Source organism: Mugil cephalus, chromosome 18 (genome assembly GCF_022458985.1).
Source record: "Mugil cephalus isolate CIBA_MC_2020 chromosome 18, CIBA_Mcephalus_1.1, whole genome shotgun sequence".
Taxonomy (NCBI): Eukaryota; Metazoa; Chordata; class Actinopteri; order Mugiliformes; family Mugilidae; genus Mugil; species Mugil cephalus.
In genome coordinates this window covers 9701342-9722010 of record NC_061787.1, presented here as the reverse complement: position 1 = coordinate 9722010, position 20669 = coordinate 9701342, and the positions used below count along the sequence as shown (strand labels likewise).

At 43.7% G+C, this 20669-nt stretch overlaps 1 protein-coding gene across 4 annotated transcripts in view; it reads right to left on the bottom strand.

Moving 5' to 3' along the window:
• Positions 1-1634: 1634 nt before the first annotated feature.
• Positions 1635-20669, bottom strand: part of pou6f2 (POU class 6 homeobox 2) — a 76803-nt gene continuing 57768 nt past the window's right edge. For 3 of the 4 annotated variants that reach the window (XM_047568451.1, XM_047568450.1, XM_047568452.1), the window contains 5 exons: positions 19177-19314; positions 13165-13374; positions 11106-11262; positions 6644-6812; positions 1635-2142 (listed from right to left, as the gene is read on the bottom strand). In XM_047568451.1, the coding sequence (XP_047424407.1) occupies positions 1635-2142; positions 6644-6812; positions 11106-11262; positions 13165-13374; positions 19177-19314 (1182 nt within the window). The remainder of the gene's footprint in view (positions 2143-6643; positions 6813-11105; positions 11263-13164; positions 13375-19176; positions 19315-20669) is intronic. The other variant, XM_047568453.1, reaches the window with a different exon arrangement.

The window sequence follows — 20669 nt, the reverse complement described above, 5'->3', positions numbered from 1 at the left end:
GAGCAGACACGCGATTCTGAATAAATTGCATCAAATTTCAACTCACTTCAAATTAAGCTCACTCGTCCTGACATGTGACACTTATTCTCAAAAGTCACCTCTTTGTGGGGATTTTCCTAAGAGCCAAATATCCGGACTGACGGCCTCATTGGTTTTCTTCTTTTGCCCGAACATTTCTGACGAGATGAAATAAATTCTGCACATTAAAACAACCACAGACACACGAACTCTTGAAGATGGAGAATGCTGTAGGAATCAATATATATCTTGATTGTAACCTGAAACCTTCACTTAGCTGAGAGGAATGCAGAATATAATGGAAACAACATATCGTCTTTGCAGAAAAAAAATAAATAAAAGCACATCTGATATGCGGCTAAACTGGAATGAGCTCAGTAGTTTGGTCAGTAGCAACAAAATTAAAAAAAAATGCTTCAAAACCACAATAAATTTTAGAGCACAATTAAAGGGTTTATCGGGTTTGTTTTTCGGTCAAATTTCGGTGAGATACAAAACAACTTTCCGCGTGGTCGGAGCTGAAGCATGCAGTTGCGAACCTGCTTAAAACGAAAAACAAACACATTTTCAATATTGCTGGGATAAGAAATTACAGCAGACACTGTTGTAGCAGTTTGACACGATTTTTCATTTCATTCAACTTGACCCACAGAGTGAAACACTTTAGAAAAAGGGGGATAAAGCCGTGTGAACAAGTAAATAAAAAGGTAAAATCTTCCCCAGTCCTTGAGCTGAAGTTTGTGTGTGTTCTTTGGCTATCAGGCTTTGGCAACAGAATGACACAGTAGCTCAAATCAAAGCTGCGGTAGACTCGACGGACACCGAAACCTCTCTGAATCATCATCATCATCATCATCCTTCATTTCTCTCTTTGTCCACCCTCTGAAACGATCTCAAGAAATTATCAATAAATACCTGTAAAAGTTGTACAAAGTTACACCGTGACTGAAAATATTTGCAGATGAAACACAAATCGGAGGCAAACAACATTATTTTATGCAATTGTTCAACAGCAAAGGTTCATTTTTTTTTTTTCCCCATCCAAAAGAGGAACTTCATCAGTGTGATTTCAATTTGAAGACAGCGTTTTTTTTTTTTTTCCTTTTTTTTCCTTTTAGATATTTACATACAAACAATGAAGAATAAAAGTAAGCGAGACAAAGATAAAATGTATACTCAACCTCACACATATAGCTTAGATTTTGCCAGTACAAATGTAAAAATTTAGAGCACATTTACATTACAAAATTATTCTTAGTACTCAGATGCAACAGACTTTGGTAAATAGTGTTTTGATTTGGTATGATCTCTTTACTAAATCCCCCTCCGTCGCGGGAACCAAAATTTTGGTCTGGTCTTCTGTGAGGCCAGAATCTAAAACTCTTTGAAACAGCACACCGTTTATGTTTTTACATAATTCTCAGATATTAATCTCTTTTTTCACTGTTTTTTGGTTTTCGCCAAGGTCATTTACATAATCACACTGACAACACATAGCTTGCAGACTGTCCATCCAGGTGACTTGGGAACAATTTTCAGTTCATCCGGGTTGTTTTTAATGGCTGCCACGCTTTTCCTCCCACCCCCCCACACCCCACCCCCTCCACTCCTCGTCTTCATTTCGGGAGCTCCTCTAGGGAATCGGTGAGGGGGTCCATTGGTGCAGCCGCGCCGAGGTCGGGCTGTTTCAAACGCTTTATTGTGTTTTTCAAGGCTTGCCTCTTGTTGCAGAACCAGACGCGCACCACCTCCCTGTCATAGTTCAGCTTCTCGGCTATTTCCGTCATTTCCTGTCCGGAGGGGTGCGTGTTCTTCTCAAAGTGGCTGTTGAGGATCTCGAGGGCCTGAGGGGTGAAAGAGGTCCTCCGCTTGCGTTTTTTCGAGGGCTCGCTGCCGATAAACTCAGTCAGGTTCTGCATGCCGGATCGGTGGCGGGCTTCAGCCTCGGCCATCCAGCGCTCCAGAACGGGCTTAATCTTCTGGGCGCTTTTAGGGGTGATGTCCAACTTCTCAAACCTGGCAGGATATAAAAGGCCAGGGTTCAGTTTGCCTGTCAGATTGTTACCTATAGTGTTCTCTTGGGCTTCCTGTGGTAGGAAAAAGTGGCTTCTCAGGATGGTGTGTCTGGGGAGAATTGAGAAAAAAGAATCTTACTTAGGTGCCCAGCCAGAACAAGGGATAAGCTACCTGCCTTTTAGTCTCCTCAACCAGAATGCCACAGGGACTGAGACTAACATCCAGGTGCACATCTGGGGAAAAACTCCTCGGCATCCTGCACCTGGAGACACCTCAGCTGAAGCAGCTCGAGGTCACGGTTTAATTTTCTGGACGAGGTTGTGGCTCTCTGTCCCAAATTGGCAATAGTGGAACAAGGAGATACTGCCGATGGCTAGAAATCAGGTCCAGTTGTACTTAAAAAAAAAAACATAAACCAAACACCTGACCGCATGTTTGCAATACTGCATTAATCAACAGAAAAACAGGAATTACTCGCAAAATATCCCATTTCCTTCCCTCAGGTGATCCACTAACGCATGCAGTTAAATACGGCCCCATCATTTATTTACACAAAGAGCATGAATCATTGATCAAAATGTACATTTAATACATTTTTTAATACAACTTTCGTCCGACTTCTAACCAGCTCTCATTTTATATTTAATAAGAATACATTTACACACTCGAACACTGTGACTTGACACATAATTCATACTTTCGGCTGGAAGAATGCAGGTCCTCAGCTCAATGACTGTCAGGTGCATTTAGAGTGAAGTGTATGTGGAGATTAGATACGATGGAAGGGTTGGAAAGTTTCCCTCTGTTGGGGCTCAAAAAACTATTTAGATATCATAATAAAAAAAAAAGTTTGGGGTCGGTTTAGTTTTGCTTATATGGTGTTAAAATATCTTTACATTTTATTTTAAAGCTCTTGCAGTGAGCTTGTTTTTTCCTTTATTCTGTTTTCTTTGCTTGTTTTGTTGTTGTTGTGAAGTGACTTTGTGTTTGTGTTTTTTTATGCCTTTTATCTTAATTTTAAACCTATTTTATGCCCCAATGTAAAGCACTTTGGCTTCCCCTGTGGTTTTTAAATGTGCTATATAAATAAAGTTAATTGATTGATTGATTATAAATATAAGATTTTATGCCCTTGGACGGACCAATATTGGCATGACTGATATTTACGAGTTTAAAACATACTAAGTGGATGCAAACATATTTTAATTTATAATTGTTGGTTAATAGCAAAGTAAATACTCTGATAAATACACATATTTAATGAGAGGAGATGTTTTTATAATAGTTAGTAAAGATTTTGACTTGTTCATCAGTTTAGTGTGCAGCGTTTATTTATAAGTTACTGGTGCTGGACTCAGAATTGGACCTGACAGGTGCAGCTAGCATTTTTTTCCGTGGCTATTTTGTCTAAGACAGAGGAACTGGAAAGATTGGAACCAATACAATATTTTCTTTAATGACAGGAGCAAGTCAGAACCCAGCAAACTGTGAGACAAGAGGATCTTTGTCCTATGAACTGCGGCGACTTTAAACGTTTTCTTGTTTTTTTTGAGTGGTGAAATGTAACAAAAGCTGCTCAGGATGTATTCACGTGTTTCTTAAATAAATTACGGTTAACTAACCCTAACCGCACATAGACACAAAGAACATATACCAACAGAGGAGCAGTTCTAAATCTGTAAGAGCTGCTCTTCTTTCAAAGACTATTAAATAAATAAGCCCAGATCAGTTAAGAGTGCTGACTTCAAATGCTTTCAGGAAAATAACCCTCATGGAAAGAGCCGAATGCTCTCTGTGGAACAAACAATTCCAAAAAGACAGTTTTTAATGGCGAGGTGAGCTGAAGGCAAGATGCCCACGCATGCATGAACTTCCTCTGTTCCTACACCTCATCGGTGCATCCCTCCTCGTCGACAGGAGGTATTATTTATAACCCTGTCCTCCTTCCTAAACAGTGGAAAGAGGAGGGCTCCGTACTGCGGGGAATACATTAGTAAATATGAAGAGTCACCAGAGACAGGACATTTCATGGATCAACAGGAACCGCAGATACTAAAATGAGTTGAGAGCTGCTCAGCTGGGGCATGCACTCACTCCTCTGGTGCATCAGCACGAACGAAGGAGCCTCTCTGAGTTTTTCTAAAAAGTACCCCGAGAGATCTGCTCGGGCCCGAGTAACAGCCTGCTTCAACATTTATATATTTACTTAAATTAATACAGGATGCGACTTGAAATCTGTGAAATAATTAGAATTACAATTATAGTTAGCTCCATATTTGTTTAAAGTTTTGCTCTTTTTTTTTCCAGACGAGCAGTTTTTTTTATAGTGTTATAGTTTATATATATACGCACTCATATTCATTGTAATACAACAGTTGTGCACTAAATCTAAGCTTTATGAAGGTTATGGTGTCGAACTTTTGTTTAAATAACTATAAGATGATGTTGATTCTACTGTGTTTCCATGCAGAACTTCTGGAGTTTAAAGTACTATTAAATTGTATCTGTTGCACCGACACCGATTATTTTGATATTTGACATCAAGCATTTCTTAAGCTGTTTCATGTGTTTCATGGTAATACAGAGTTTAGAAATGGTTGGCTTTCGGTTACATGATGTAAAATTGAAATGAATGTCGCTTAACTCTGTTTAGATAAAGGTTAAAGGCTCGTCCATTTACAAAGCTATTTAATCTATCAGTCTATTTATCCACCTAAAGGCTTTTTGTTTATATTTCAAACACCCAATCTTGAAACAAGTGCAACATAAAAACTTAGTGTGGAGTAGTATGTTGTTATAGCTCTTGTTGCTGCCACGGCGTTCTTAGCCTGCTGTCAGCATGGTGAATTTAGTGGTATGAGCCAAACCTGTGGATGTCGGGTTCGTGACCCCTAGTGGTCCATGGAGGTACTGCAGGGGGAGGGTCGCAAAGTCTTTGGTAGATTAGACATTTTTTATATATTTTTTAAATTTTCGCTCACAAATTTAAAGAGAGCCTATTCATAAATAGCAAAATAGGCTGAGTTCAATATAGAACACATGCACACGTATAGTATGTAGGGGGGTCTTAATCTCTCCATCAGTTTGGGGGTCTGTGGCCTGAAAAACGCTTTCGTCATTTTTATTTTAGTAGACTTTTTCTTTTTTAACGAAGCCTTTGTGCTTATTCTCGAGTGTCAGTCCCATTTAAACGCCACTTGTCTCTGTATCTCATTTAACTGGTGACGACAGAACCCAGAGGCTGTGTAAAATGAAAACAAAACACGAGATTCTTTATTCAAAACTATTTTTGTATTAATTTCACCTAAATCAGTCTGAATGGTGCCACGCAGGCCCATCGAGGGCTGGAGGACGCCCTCCTGTAAAGCCTGTTTAGATAAACTAATAAAGTGCCTGGAAACACGGTGAGCAATGAGAGCAGACAAGATGGAAGCATCTGTCAGTGTCTGTTCGCTGTCTGAGTTCAGAGCCCCAGAGCTGCTCTGACGTGCCACTCCCCCTCAAACTTCATGTCTATGTTGATGTTAACTAAACTAAAGCATGTGAAGTTCGCCCCGCTACTTAAAACATCAGGATGTCATGTCCGATGTCATACTAACCCAAGAGAAAAAAAAAAAAAAAAACGGCCCGCACGGTGTTTATTTTTGAAGCTAATGGCTTTTAATGTATGTTATAAATATTTGAATTATGCCAGGGCTGTAAATAATTCATGTGTGATTTTATGACTTTAAACATTAGTCTGGGCCGCATAAGAACCCCGGCTCCTCTGCTGTTTCACATTTTATCGGCCGTTTGATGTTGATGTGATGAAACTTTTAAAGGTGCGTGGCGTTGCCGTGGCGTGCTGCATAAACGGTACGGGTCAGAGGGATGCTAAACGAAAATTTGGAAAATTGCTTGCTACTTTTCTGCTTTTCACCTCATTTAAACATTAAAAATATTATTATTATTACTATATTTTTCCAAGAAAAATGCAGAATTAATAATTTTGCAGTTTATTTGTGTGGTAAAAGTAATATTTGGACAATGTGTAGCCCAATTATTTTGACTTAAAAGGGAACTGACGCTCATTTTGGCGTCGCGCGAAATTTTACTCGAGTGGAACAACATGAGAAATGAAACACTGATTGTCTGATTGTCTCATGAATATATTATGCGCCATTTACTGCTAAACTGTCCTCGTGGAAGCGGCAAAACACGGCAATCTTATTAACAGATCATCGCCGTCAAGCTCTCTCATGTTCGGGCGGAGCGGGGAGGCAGCGGGGCCTTAGTAATTATTAAATGCTTTAAGTGCTCCGTGTAATACTCGTGTATGTATTTTGCATAAGTGACGCGTGGCTGTCATGTCAAAAGACGAGAGGGATGAGAGCGAGAGGAAAGGGAGTAAGTGCGGACATGAGAGCTTCATTTGTCATTCAATTATGTGTTTTAATATCTTAATAACGTCTGTTCTGACGCGGAGTGAAGACTAGATAAGAGCGCCAGACAGCCTCGTCGAGGCTGCGCCGCTTCCTCCGCTTTTTCATCCGACGGAACCGGGACGTATTGATTAGCAGTAATGACGGCTATTTATCGCTCGCTTCTCCTCCTTTTGTTTGCCCCTTACCTGCAGATGGCGGACTGGCTGTACGCCGGCCCCTCGGCGGCGCTGAGAGCCTGGCCCACCTGGGTCTGCGTCAGGCCCAGGGACAGCCGGCGGATCTTGAATGCTTTGGCGAATTCTCGAATCTCCTCCAGGTTGACCCCGTCCACCTCGCTGGGGGCGGTCTGCGGGTCTGCAGCACAACACACACACACACACACGTCTCATTTTATTAGCCCTCTGCTCCTCCGCGGCCGAGCTTATTTTTCAGAGTGAATGAGGCAAACATCCAGCCATATGCGATCAGGATCGTCTCTAAACAACGTCGAGAATAAATAGCGACGCTCCGGGTCAGAACCTATTATTTCTCGTCGCTGTAAACTACACAGAGCCGAGGTGTTTTGAAGAATAAAATCATTGGAGGTGTGAATGCCGGCGTGCCGTGGCTTTGACTCGCGACTGTAAATCTTTAATCTCACACACAAAAGCGCACGGACGAAAAACACATGGCGCACGGCTTGTTAATTCAAAAGACAGACAGACAGATAGATAGGTGCTGCAGTGCTACGGCTTTCTTTATGAATACTCATATATTCTGAGGCTAGCTCCCAGTAAAGAACAGTAAAGAATGTATTGAGACATCTTCCACCTCACCGTCAATAAAGACACTTTCAAAGCAGCAGCAGCAACAATGCTCCGCAAATAAAACATTCGCACAAAAGAAATGCTGTTTGCGAGATCTGGAAAACTTTGCCGAGGCATTTTTGAAAAATTTCCCCGCTAATAAAAAGTGATTTCGCGTTGTACATCAATGTCAGATGGCCTGACATCCTGCTTACTAAAGCAAAGTTTGTGCCTCTGCATTATTCATTCCGGTCATTATCAATGAATTATTAAAAGGAATCCACCAAGCGTATTTAAGCAAAAATCTATGGGGCTGCCATCTCGTTGCGCCTCATAAGTGACGCGTGGCCGTACGCGGGCCGCTTCCAGACGTGCGAACGCTCGGGAGGAACGAGGGGCCGGACCGTCTGCACCGACCGTCCGGGTGTGTGCGTCGTCTCCACGGCGACAGGCATCTCTTCATTATTCCCAGCGGAGGCTATTTACCGGAACAATGGCAGACAGCGGTCCTTAACTGGTCCAGCTCCTGGATCCATATTTTTCTTTAGACGTAATTTAATTTAAAGATTTTTAACAACTGTAAAGTGACTTTTCTGCACGAGAACAACAAACTTGGTAATAAGCTAAATAATTGCAACGGGACAATAACACCTTAGACAGTCAATATATCTGCTGAAAAGGAAAGTGAGTAATTTAAAATAAATAATTAAATAAACGCCCGCTTAATAAATTACAGGCTCGACGCGCGCCGTTGTGTTTTACCGCTTTACGGCTCTGTCTGTCTTTCAGTTGTGGAAAGAATGTTTGAAGTTCTAATAAGTGACATTAAAGTTTATAGATGTGACTCGGTTCAGGAGATTAGTTACACTAACGGCAAGATCTTGAAAAATGTGATGTCAACACGTACATCTGAAATATATATTTAAGATTTAGTTATTACTGACGCACTCGTTTACCAGATCATTAGACGCACTAGTGAAAACTAATGTACTTTAACTTAATCCTGCTCTAAATCCTCCCACATCAGAACTGTTATAAAGTTCAATTCACGTTGAAACTGCTTTAGAAAGGTGGTAATTCAACTGTAGGATCACTGTGGAGGATGTCGTTTGTGGCTCTGTTAAACTTCATTGAATTATAATCAGTGTTTCTATTATTTAGCCTAGCCCACTGATTAAAATAGGGTTGACGGAATAATAGAAACATGTGTCCGCACAACATATTACAAATAGCAGTACAAGCAGCAGCCTTCAAGAGGAAGGCACAACTGAATCAACAGCTCTCTTAGTTATTTTAAACAAATTTCTGAATGCTACAACCTCCATGAAGCTGAGATTTAGTGCAGGACAGAGTGTTTAAAAGTGTCCTTTTGTGACAACATGAACTCAACGCAGTGACGTTGTGATGAACCTAAAGGATCAGCTTCACAGTGAGTTTGAGCTCAGTGTTGATCAGTGTCATCTGTAACTCTGGTTCAGTCTCATCCTCACTGTTTTCGGTCACACGACTAAATTCTGATCACAATGCTCCTGCAGAATCTACTCGTGCATTTACACCTCTATCCGCGCGGGACATGCTCACACTGACCAAGGAACTTAAACCTCCTTCTTGTTCCAGTGCAGCTGTAAAACAGCAAGCATGCGCTATTGATTCCCCCCCCCCACACACACAAATAAGGGTAAAAATCAAACAACCTTAATATAAAATACTGCTGGCATTCTTCCGTGTGATTGACATGTTTCCATCTGATTACTAACAGCTTTTCAGTGGCATTTCATCTCGTTGTTGACTCTGTCGTGGGATCCGCGCTTTGTGTACGTGCGCCGCTGCAAGTGATATCGAGAGGAAGCGATACGGCTCGTATTCAGCATAAAGCGTTAATTCCATTTACTGCTAAACTGTGCCGCTGTGATTTTAGTGCAGACTCAGAGAGGCTTTGTAAGATATTTTCCGAGCTCCGAGTAAACATAAACTGAACACAATGTCTACAACAAGTTGATCAATGGACTTGTTTTTTTTATTAAATTCAGTAGCTTTGTAGCTGCCTTTGAAATGAGTTTACACTGAGTTTAAGAGAATCGACTCTGACAAATGAAATTTATCTGAATAAAACAGAGTTTTTAAAGGCAGTAGCTGCATGCTGACAGGCTGCGGCCCGGTGATTTATAAGGCCCTGCCAAAGGCCCACGCGCCGAGCGAATGGGACCAATGTTCATTACACATAACATACGCCACTTTGGATTGACTAATAAACCAAAGAAATGACAGTCAGGGAAAATCTAAAACAATAATAGGAGGCATGGATCAGTCAGAGCTGTCTGCACTCGGCGTAATGCGAGTCCGCCAAGTTGATCCTCTGGCTCCAGGTTCCCAGAATCACAAAAAAGAAAAATATCGTTGTTTTTTTTACTTATCTTAGCTCAGATTTTGAGAGATCTCTCTCTCGATATCTGTCATTACCTCAGTACAAATGAGGTAAATGGAAGCTTGCTGCCTTAAAAAATACCTCAAAGTAATATTAAAAAAATATCTTTTTTCAAGGAGCAGTATTTCTGTTGTGTTTCTTTACTAGAAAGATGTTCCAATTAAATCAGAACAGAGCGAAGCCTGCGGTCTTATATTAACTATATTAATTATGTCATTCTGTCCATGTTTTAGTATTTTATATTAAAGAAATGACCAGAACACAAGCCGTAAACGCAATTCACAGTCCAAAGATTTCAGTGATCAATCAGATTTTCCCAGAATCTATTGAATTTGTCTGTTTTCAGTCTGAAGGAGGAGAAAATATATATATTTCCTCACTCTCTACATACTTTTCATTCCTGCAAACTACGCACCTGTGTCCTCAGCCATTTTCTTTTCATTTACTTTAAAGTGACTTTATCCGACGCATGTATTTGTCTCTGGAGCTTGCCCCATCCTCTCTCAAAATGTTATCCATGCTCCAGTCACTAAAGAGTGATGGAGCGACATTCCCAGAAAACATGGACATTTCCTTCAACATCTTGATTTGTACAACATGTCTTCTACCTGTGTCTAATTTCAGCCTGTAACATGTTAACAGTCCCTAACACCATTCCTTCACCTTGCTCATTGTTGGTTCCAGTTAAGGTTTCTGAATGTGACTGGCCCTTTAATTCCTGAAAACTTTGTTTTCTTTGTAATTTCCTTCAAGAGGTAACACTGTGTCTGTGTCTTTACACAAAATTAGTTTGAGAAAGAAGGAAGGAAAGAGAAGGAAATAAACAATACAAAAAGAAACTTTAACCTGATTTGCATCAACTGCATGCATCATTTTGATTATTTGCATATTTTCCCACATCCACATTTTAGTTGACGATCTTCATTTTCCCTACTGTCAACAAATCCCACGAAAAGACCAAAACTGAAAGTGGACGGATCCTGTTAACAAGTATTCTCTGATACCTTGTGCCTCTGCGCCACGGAGCTCCGCTGTCATCCAACAGCTATTAAAAACAGCACAATGAGCCACAATTTCGCGCCGTCTGACACGTTCCTCCATTACAACGGCCTGAAAACTGGAGCACCCAGCTGTTTTATGCTTTTTAGAAGTTTATGACTTCAGTATTTATGAATGGATTTGGGACAGAGGGTCAGGAACGCGGTGGGAAAGTCGGACAGCAGTGAGAGGTGAACCAACGCTTCGTTGGCCTTCGTGGGATTGTTTGACAGTAAAGCGGAAAAAAAAACTGTTGTTATTCTTTTGCCTTTTAAGGAAATAGGAACTAAACTTTGAAATGAGGGCGAGAGTAAAAATCACACTCGTGATTTTCGAGACTCTAATGTGTGTGAAGGTATCGTTCCTCGCGTTTGAAGGCATGCTCTGTGTGACACTTACTGCTGACCAGCTGCCCCACGCTGAGAGCCGAGGAAGAGGAGGAGGAGGTGGAGGACGAGGAGGAGGCCTGGTGGAGAGGACTCTGTCTGTGGGGCATGTGGAGCAGGTTGGGCTGAGACGACGCCGGGCCCGTCTGGCCCTGCTGAGCCTGAGGCAGCTGGACACACAAAAAACGCACGGAGCTGATGTATTGACAGCAAGCGGTACACAAAGATATCCCCTCCTCATATCATCATCATCATCGTCATAATGATCACAATTCACAGCCCTGTCGTCGCGGTGATTGGACCTCAATTTGAAATCTAATCAAACAATCAGCGGCTATTAAATTAGCCACTTAGAAGCCAGACGTAATGAGATTTACCTTCGCGCCCGGTGATGAATAATTACCACCCGCGGTATTGAGACTGACAGAGAGGAATATAGTGCTGATACTCTGCTCAATAGCTGCAGCAGTAGTTAAAGGAGACAGTTTAAATGGAAGTGCACGCTGGTTCAGCTCAGGCACTCCGCTGTCTCCCCGAGCTTTACAATCACTTCACTGAAGAAGTGAAAAAAAAGAAAAAGAAAAAAGAAACAGCTTGTGACAATTAGAGTCTCCCCCTCTCGTCACGACTAATAATCCGAAATAAAAACATGTGGACACAGCAGTCCCCGTATCAAACATAATTCATGATCCGCAAACCTTGTGCTCTGATGGCAGAGAGAAAAAAAGAAAAAAAGAAATGATGTATTTTCATGTTTTATGCACATTTGAATTGCTTTTACAAGATCAAGATGGTACGTCTTCACTTTTAAAAGCGAAAAAGCTGTCTGCGCCCTTAAACTGGGCTGGCTTCTCCTCTCCTTCTTTGCTATTAATTATTTTCTCCGTGGCATGTGTTTGTTTGGATGGTTTGGGGAGAGGGGTGGTGGGGGTTGGGGGGTGTCAACAGCGATGCACACACTGTCAGGACTGTTGACAGGCTCGGAGAATTATCTAGCTTCACTGGAAATATTCTAGACTGCAGGCTCTGACAACCGTAAATTATGCCGGTGGAACAATGTGTACATGCGGGCTTTGAAGTGGAGACAAAAGCATAAACATTATTACAAAACGCATTAATTCATTCAAGAGTATGATCTGCCGTTTCGGCGGGGCCCACAATTTGGCGTCCATCTGCTGAGAGTTCATCCGCCCTGCACTATGGAGGCCTTTCGGCGTGAACTTTTACCCTGTAATTCTGCGCTGACATCACCATTATCGAGTCAATAACGTTTTCACTGTCTGTGCGTATGGATTCACCAAATTGGGTGGAGGAGGTGTCGTGAGCATCTCGGCTTACGGTGCGAGCTCAAATCAGGTGTGCAGGGAAAAAATAAATAAATAAATAAATAAAAGCGACTTGAGTGTTTTATGTGGCTTCCTTTGAATCAAAACAAAATACTTCTTGTTCAGGTCAGAGAGGACAAATCATAAGGCTGGAGAGTGTGAGTGAGGAAGGAGAGGAGGAGAAGGAGGAGGGGGACGGGGAGGAGGAGGAGGAGGGAGGAGGCAGTGAAACGGAAAGAGGTGGAGAACAGAGGCAGGAGTGTTTGAGTTTTAAGTGGAGTGATGAAAAGTGTTGTTTTGTTTTCCTTTTTTTTTTAGTTCGGGCTCTGCAGGGGTTTAGCAGTCTCGCTGAGACTGAGTCTGAAAGGTTGGCTGACAAGTACCTTCCAAACATGCACAGGCGCACGGGGATACATGCAAGAAACACACACACGCACACACACACAAACACACGCACGTGAAAGAAATTGTACCAAAAGCTGCAATTTTCCAAGTGGGATGATGCAAATGAGCATTTTGAGTGCTGCAGCGGGCAAAAAAAAATACGAGGTCCTTAGCATAAAGCGGAGCTGACTGGCCGTTGCTTTCATGAGTAAACAAGGCTCCAGTCTGACTCCACTAGGTGTTGCTCATTCAACACTTTTAAAAAAAAAAAACAGCTCATTTCTTGGAGCTTAAGAATGTAATAAGCCGCTCGCCGAGACATCTTCTTTCATATGTGTGTTTGACCATGAGCGTATATGTTACCTGCTGTCCGGGCTTGATTGGTGACAGCGTGATTCCCTGGGTGTTGATGACGGGCAGGATCTGATTGCCGATCACCGTGGCGATGATCTGGCCTTGAGCGTTGGTCAGAAGCTGAGGTGTAATTGGCTGTACCTGCAGTGCTGGGTTGCCACCCCCTGATTGGCTGGAGTGCCCTGCAGAGTTGGGCATCAGTGGGATTGTTCCAATTATCTACAAAGGGGGTAAGAGAGGAGACAAAATCAGCTGGGCGGTTTCAAAAACGGAGGAGGAGAAGAGAGGGTAAACACCACTGGAGGTGTCGGCCGCGGTTGCGTCTTCTTCTTTTTGATTTATTTTGGTTTTTTTTTGGGTGGGTGGGGGTTAAACGTAAGCGTTCCCGCTTCTTCTCGTGAAGCTAATCAGACCTCTCTGCTTTAGGGTTTTTCGGTGATTTGGGGAGAGGAACGTGCAGGAGCGGCCGCTGATCATCTGTCACTACTGAGGTGGTTTTACAGGCTGGAGCTAGTGAAGCCAGAGCAGACTGCTGGGAGCACACTGCAAAGGTCAGCGCTGAATACCTGTGTGTGTGATGGTGCACACCACTGACTGTATTATCCATCACCAGGCCAAGACCGGGATGATTGTGAATGTGTGTGTCTGCTGAGCGTGTTTGTGCTTAAGTGTCTTTGTGTGTCTCTGGTGAGAAGGCTGTTGAGAGACCCCCCCCACCCCCTCCCCTACCACCACCCACCCACCCCATCCCCATTTCACTCACACACACAGAAGCAGCCAGAAAGAAGAAGTGGAAGGAAGGAGCAAGAAGAGAAACAATAAGAGGGAGAACACAGGAGCATCAGAGAGCGAGACAGGACCCTGTGTCTCTAATTCAACTCTCAGGGTCCCTTGGGTACTCCCCCCCCCCCCATCCCTCCTCCTCATCCTCCTCCTCCTCCTCCTCCACACCCGCCTCCATGCGCTCCTCTGTGGCTGTAATCAGGAGGGGCAGATCAAAGGGGGCGGCAGAGTGTCACTGCAACGTTTTAGCTCTCAGAGCTGCCAGAGTGTGGCCGAGAGTGGCGCTTTAGGGGGGACTTAGCGCCTCTTCACCATGATGAAGGTTAATGTCATCTGGGGACTGGTTCTGGGCAGCTCCTGAGCCGCCATCGCCCTGCCTCTCCCCCCCACCTCCCCACCACCTCACCCCCCCCTGCTGGCAGCGCTCCTCCGCCAAGCCTCATTACACCAGAGAGCAGCTCAACCTGGATGAGACGCCCATCATTTTAAATTCTGTTATTTGGCAACTGGGCAAAGAGCTACTTTTGCAAAAAAAAAAAAAAATTGCGCCGCCTTGGACTCTTTCTCTTTGTGTTTATATTTCTCCACCTCAGCCCAAAGCAACAAGGCGCAGTCGTCTATGGCTCCCTAGTCTCTATCGCCACCACTGCTAATGTGTCTCAGCACACAGCCCGCCTCCTCCTCCTTCTCCCCCTCCCCTCCACCCCTCATCTCTTTGACATAATAGGGAAGGATCAGTGAGAGAAAGGTGGGCCGACAATCTGTAATTCATCCCTGCCACGGCTCATTTGCTTACGCTGCTTCGCATTAGGGGAGAGATAATTTATCTCTCTCTCCGCGCCGGCTTTACAAATTCCCTGTAATGCTCTCCTGCCACTTAGCATATTTTATTGCCCTGCCTGACGCTCGTGTCTCTCGAGTCCCACTGATCCCGCTTTGCATGCCACTGTGGCAGGGAACTTGTTCCGCTCAATTATTCATCGTCATTGGACTAAGTGGTTGTTCTATAAGCATAATAAAAGACCAGGCAAGTGACAACTTAGCTCTCGTCCCCGTCCCACCGTGCCATGCTTCTTCATCTGAATACCCCGGGCAGATGTTTCACGGTGGAGTCACAAAGCTACGCTCAGGGTGGAGGGGTAGAGCTCTGTGTCAGCTCACAGTCATAGGGGATAGAGGGTATACTATACCTTTATTACAACTTAATTTAACATAATGCAGTGGACATAATATGTTTACATCCCTCAAACTAAAGCAAAAAAAAAAAAAAAATGTTGATTTTCTACACCTAAATCTATGTTTAAGTCTCATATTTATAGTGATTCTGACACAGTGGTGGAAAAAAGTTTTCGAACACCCTTCAAATTTTACACAATCTCAAATATTATCATGAAATATCTATTCAAAAGGTGTGGTTGTATTAGACGGACACAAACAAATACACATTATATTTATTTTGTTTGTGGTTAACAAGGTAAATCAACAAAACCAAAGTCTTGACAGTTTCAATATGTCAGTTCTCAACTGTCAAAGTCAACAAATAACAGAGAATGTGTTGAAAACTGAACTAAAAATAAATAAACCATCACATCATCAAATTAATATTTAGTACCATTATCATGCAATAGAGCTCTAATCCTGGTGGGCATCTTCCCCATGAACCCTTCTTCTTCTTCTTCTTCTTGAATTACTACTTTTAATTCTCCTAAATTCTTTGGTTCTAAACAGACCTTTTGATAATCCACCACAGATTTTCAGTGGGGTTCATGTCCGGGGATTGAGCTGGACACTCTAAGACCTGGATCTCGTGCTCCTGCAGCCAAGTTCTACTGGCCCTGGATGTGTGGATTTAATGGGCATTATCTTGTCGAAACATCCGGTTTGGACCTCGATGAAACAGAACACGTGCAGGAGGGTGCGTGTGACATCACAGAGAGTGAGATGACCAACACCAGCAGCACTCATTCATCCCCAAACCATGATACCACCTCCACCATTTTTGACAGTAGCTACTGTACATGCTGGAGATGATGCTTCGCATGGCCTTCTGAGTACCCTCACATTAGCAGGAGGAAGATAAAGCTGGAAACTGGACTCATCTGACCACAGGATCTTCTTCCAGTTTCTGACTGTCCAGTTCTTGTTTGCTTGGGCCCAACGATGCCGGGCTAACCTCTGTCTCTCATTGATCAGGAGCTTCTTGACAGCCTTGTAGGACGTTAAGCCATGATCTAAAAGTCGACCACGTACGATGCAGGTGGAACACTCACACCAGTTTGGTTTGACCGCTGCTGTTGGAGCTCCTGTGATGTCATTTGGCGGTTTTCACTGCGCATGTGGATCAGGATGTGGTCATTTCTTGATGAACAAACTCTTGGATGCCCAGATCTTGGTTTGACGTCCAAGCTGTTGGTTTGTCTGTATTTCTGCAGAGTGGATCCAACTGCTGAAGGACTGCATCTGCACTTACCAGCGATCTGGTGGCAGCTGTGCCCTTCTTGGCTGAGAGTCTGTATCTTCAGGCGTGTTTCCTGCATTAGGTTCCTTATTTTATGTCTCTGAAGAACTTTCAAATGTACTGTCTTTATATAGACACAAAGCACGGCAACAGAAAAATGTCTCCTCTACTAAGAAGCACGAGTAATGACCCATTACTCAAAATTTCTTATGTATTTTTATGGAACTAATCAATTTTAAGCTTTTAATGGCTGTTTTAGCATTTGTTTCGCATTTTGTCTGCGACTGTACTAAAAGAAATTGCACTTGAAGACTTGAAGAGTGATTCTTAATGCAATATTTCGCAAATGCATGTCCGAAAAACTTTTTTTCCACCAAGCTCCAAATCTCACTGCACATCTTGTCTGAATTTAATGCAGATGTCTTCAGGTTCAATTTCACCTCGCAGCCATTTCATATATAAGCAGCCTTCAGGACTCATTCACGGCCATTCGCAGCCCCTCTCCTCACTTATCTTTCACTTTCTTTGCCTTTTATTTGGCTCCCTGCGTTTGCCTCCCCGCTCCAGTCCGCCGCGTGGCATGTGAGAATCGTGCCTCTCTCCAAACCCAGCAGAACTCATTAAGATTATGCTGCTCTTGTTTCCACAGAAATGTCATCTCATCTCTCCAGCCAGGCCAATCTGTGTCTTTAGCCATGGTCGCCAGGCAATATCTCTGCCCGTTTTTCTCTCCTCCGCTGTTCACGCAGTGAATCGAGGCCCCGGGGGGAAAAATGTTTGAGGAGTCTGGCATCGTGTCAACACACAAGTCCAAAAGAAGCGAACATTCAGAGCAAATTAAAGCCTAAAACAGCAGACTCATAACGGAGTGCCGGATACAATACACTTCCTGTTTTCCATAAATGTTTGCCCCTCACGGAAACGCAACAACATGACACCTGATAAGTCCTTGTTTTATTTACTCGGCTACACAAGGTACAGTATAAGTGATTAGTGCTTCTGAGAGGGTCTGCTGTGTTTTATATCTTAAGTTTAATATCTTTTGTTGTTTATCGACAGATTTATTGACGATAAAAATAATCAATGCTCGCAGCCCTACAGTAGATTTACAATTACAAGGTCAACAGCCGCTTTCCAGTTGATCTAAAGGCTGGAGGCTCGCATCGACACACAGGGCCACCTTGTGTTGTGGTTAAGCTTCGCCAACTTTACAGGCCACCTTCCTTCTGCAGGTTAACAGTGACTGTGATCCTTTACTTGTTGCTTTCCACATTAGTGCCAGTATTATCCGTCCGCCGGGCTCAGGGCTGCGACAAAGGCTGAGAATGCGAGTCGTAAACGGTTTTCATGCACAAAGCGGAGGCAACAGGGTTAACAGATCTACAGTCTTTTCAGGAAAGTCTACACCTCGAAAAATGTGCAGCCCTTAATGTCCCCATGGCACCAATACAGATTTAATCACATATTAGGGCGGAAAAGTGAGAATCTGAAGTGAAGAGAAAATGTTGAGAAAAATGCCACAGATTTGTAAAGGCAAAAAAAAAAAATATTTCAGGAGTGAGAGTGACTTAATAATTGTGGCTTTTATCCGAAGCCTTAATCACTGTTGTAGAGGCGCCGAGGATTAAAGAGCCTCATTGATTCTCCTTGGAGAATAAAAAAAAAAGCTCGGGCCAATATAATTAAGGTTTAGCAACACGCTGAACTCTAAATGTCCGTCAGAACTGACACTTTTCAAGGTTCTCAGCTTGAGAAAAGCTCTTTTGAGTGAGCTGAAGACGGTTAACTGGATTTTAAATTCAAGGAGAAGTTACTTTTTAGTGCGGTGATGTTAAGATTGTTCCCTAAATTTGAATTAAACACTGAACGGAAAGAGGCAGCTCTCTAATAAATACAAACAACATTTGTCTGTTTGTTTGGACCTCCAGCCGTGTTTGAGTTTTACATGAGTCTGGGTAATATCTCGTGTGTTTGGGTGAAGGGAGGGGCAGGAGCTTCTCATAGGGCAGTGCATGTTTCAGAGCCCTGCGTTTGAATAATGCTGCGGAGTAATGAGGTGGGGAGCAAAGGCTGTAGCCCAGGGCTTTGACCGTCTCTGTGACCTGATTATGTCAGGGAGTGTCAGCCACCACGACACTACAAAAGCACAGAGCATCCCGTCAAGTCCATATCCACAGTGATCTGTTCCCGCTGCCCCGGGCACCTCGTGAGCCAGGGAAGTCCATACTGTCTCATTAGCAGCGTTTAACATCAAGCGGTCGCACACCGTCTCCGCGCCCAACGAAGCGCCGGCTCCGAGCTGGTGGCTCCGAAGCTCTGAAAAATCAAGAAACGTCCCCTCTGCTTCGGGAGAGATGAAACGGGGGGTTCGCGTAAATAAGTGGCACGAAAGGGCACATTGTCCACAATGCGGTCTCCCTTTAATACGTGCTGTGTGCACCTGAGATAAGATGATTCATTAGATAGGGCCCCGCAATGACAAGCATCATCGTTCAAGCCTCTGGCTACTGATGGAACAATTCTGCAGCCACCCTGTAAATATGACAAGGTCAGCGTTTTACTGCGACAAGCGCATGCGGATAAGAGAAGGAAGGGCTTTGTTTATTCCCAAAATGCTTAATATATGGCGGGGGAGCAAACGGCCTCGACGCCGAGATTCACTAGAAATCTATGTGGAAAGATCAGAAATACGATGGCAACGGTTTGCTTGGAGCTGCTGCACGTTCATGCATCTTTGGTTAACAAAGATACTGTTTTAATTACTGTGCTCAGTTACTCACCTGTCCTTGTGCGTTGGTGACCAGCTGCCCAGTGGCCCCTTGCAGGTTTGACAGGGCGTTCCCAAACACCTGAGAGCCGGCGATGGATCCCATGGCTGCTGCTGCTGCTACCGCCGCCTGGCTGGCCAGAGGGTTCAGCTGGAGACGACAAAAGACATAATTTATCAAAAAAAAAGTAATAAAATATGCATCCGTTTATGTTGTCGCTGAAGACGTTCGTAAAGAGAATGATTTGATTTTTTGTTGCCAGAACGGGCTAGCATCAGGAAGGTCTGTTTAGTCCAACAGTGGGAGCTACGCAGTCCATCACGCAGTTCCCAGAGGTTTGTGCTCTCGGACCCAGTGGGAGGCTCGAGGGTAGGGAGGAACAGTGAAAACTGGAGGTAGGCTGTGAATAAGTGGCCATTTTACAACCCTAAGTGCTTTCCCCGGCCCCCGGGGCTCCCCACAGGCCCAGTCCGGTCTTTCCGCCCGCGAGCAATGGTCCAGCAGCTTCCCCGCTCTCACAATAGAGCCCGGGCGGCGCGGCAATGCATCACCGTATCGTCAACCGCTTCAATACGGTTCGACTCAGAAACCCTCCTGTGTCACTGGGCTCTAGCACACGGATAGCGTTGAAGGAGGGGAGGTTTTAAATGACCGTCTTTACCCTGGCTGTAATGGACTCATCTGGTCTGGCCTGTGGTTGTGAAGAGAGGCTCCTCGCATCGGGGAGAGGTTGTAGAGCCCCGCCACATCGCTCAGATTAGCCATATAAATCAAGCTAACCACTTATTAGGGGGCTGAAAATGCACTGCTGATTTGGTTGTAGTGCAGCAGAGCAAAGTCTTATTAGGTTGAGTAAGTAGATCAAAGACCCAGAAGAGATAGGAGACCTCCCAATTACTCAACAGAATAGAGAAATAATAGAAACACTGCTAAGAAGACGGCTGCCCGCTCCCTGCTGCTGCTGCTGACGCCGCTTGGCGCTGCATATTCAAAAGAGGAAATAAAAGTTTAAGCACAAGGCTTAAATAACAGCAGAATTCTCCCCCTGAAATATAAACTTGTCTCCGTGCACTGCGGACAACTCGCCCCCCCCCCCTCCCATTTTTTTTTCTTCTTTTCATCCAAGATCGTTGGGTTGCCATTCATCTTTTATCTTACCCCACCACCATATATTATTACACTTTCTGAAATCAAATGATGAAAAAATGCCACCGAGCGATCAATACTTTTTCATTGACAGTAAAGGTTAAGCACATTAAGAATGACACTGCATTTGTCTTATGAAATCATATTTCATGTTGGTGGCCTCAAATTGGTCGTGATTGATATTGCCTGCGCTCGTCTGAAAGTCATCCAGTTTTTCCTCGATAATCGCCAGATTGTCTTTTATGTGTCCAGCGGCCGTCCTTCGGAAAAACCGCCCGAAAAAACCCACAAGCGTGAGTCTGACTGTGCATTACGACTGCAAAAGCACCGGAGCATTTAAGACTTTAATGCCAACAGTA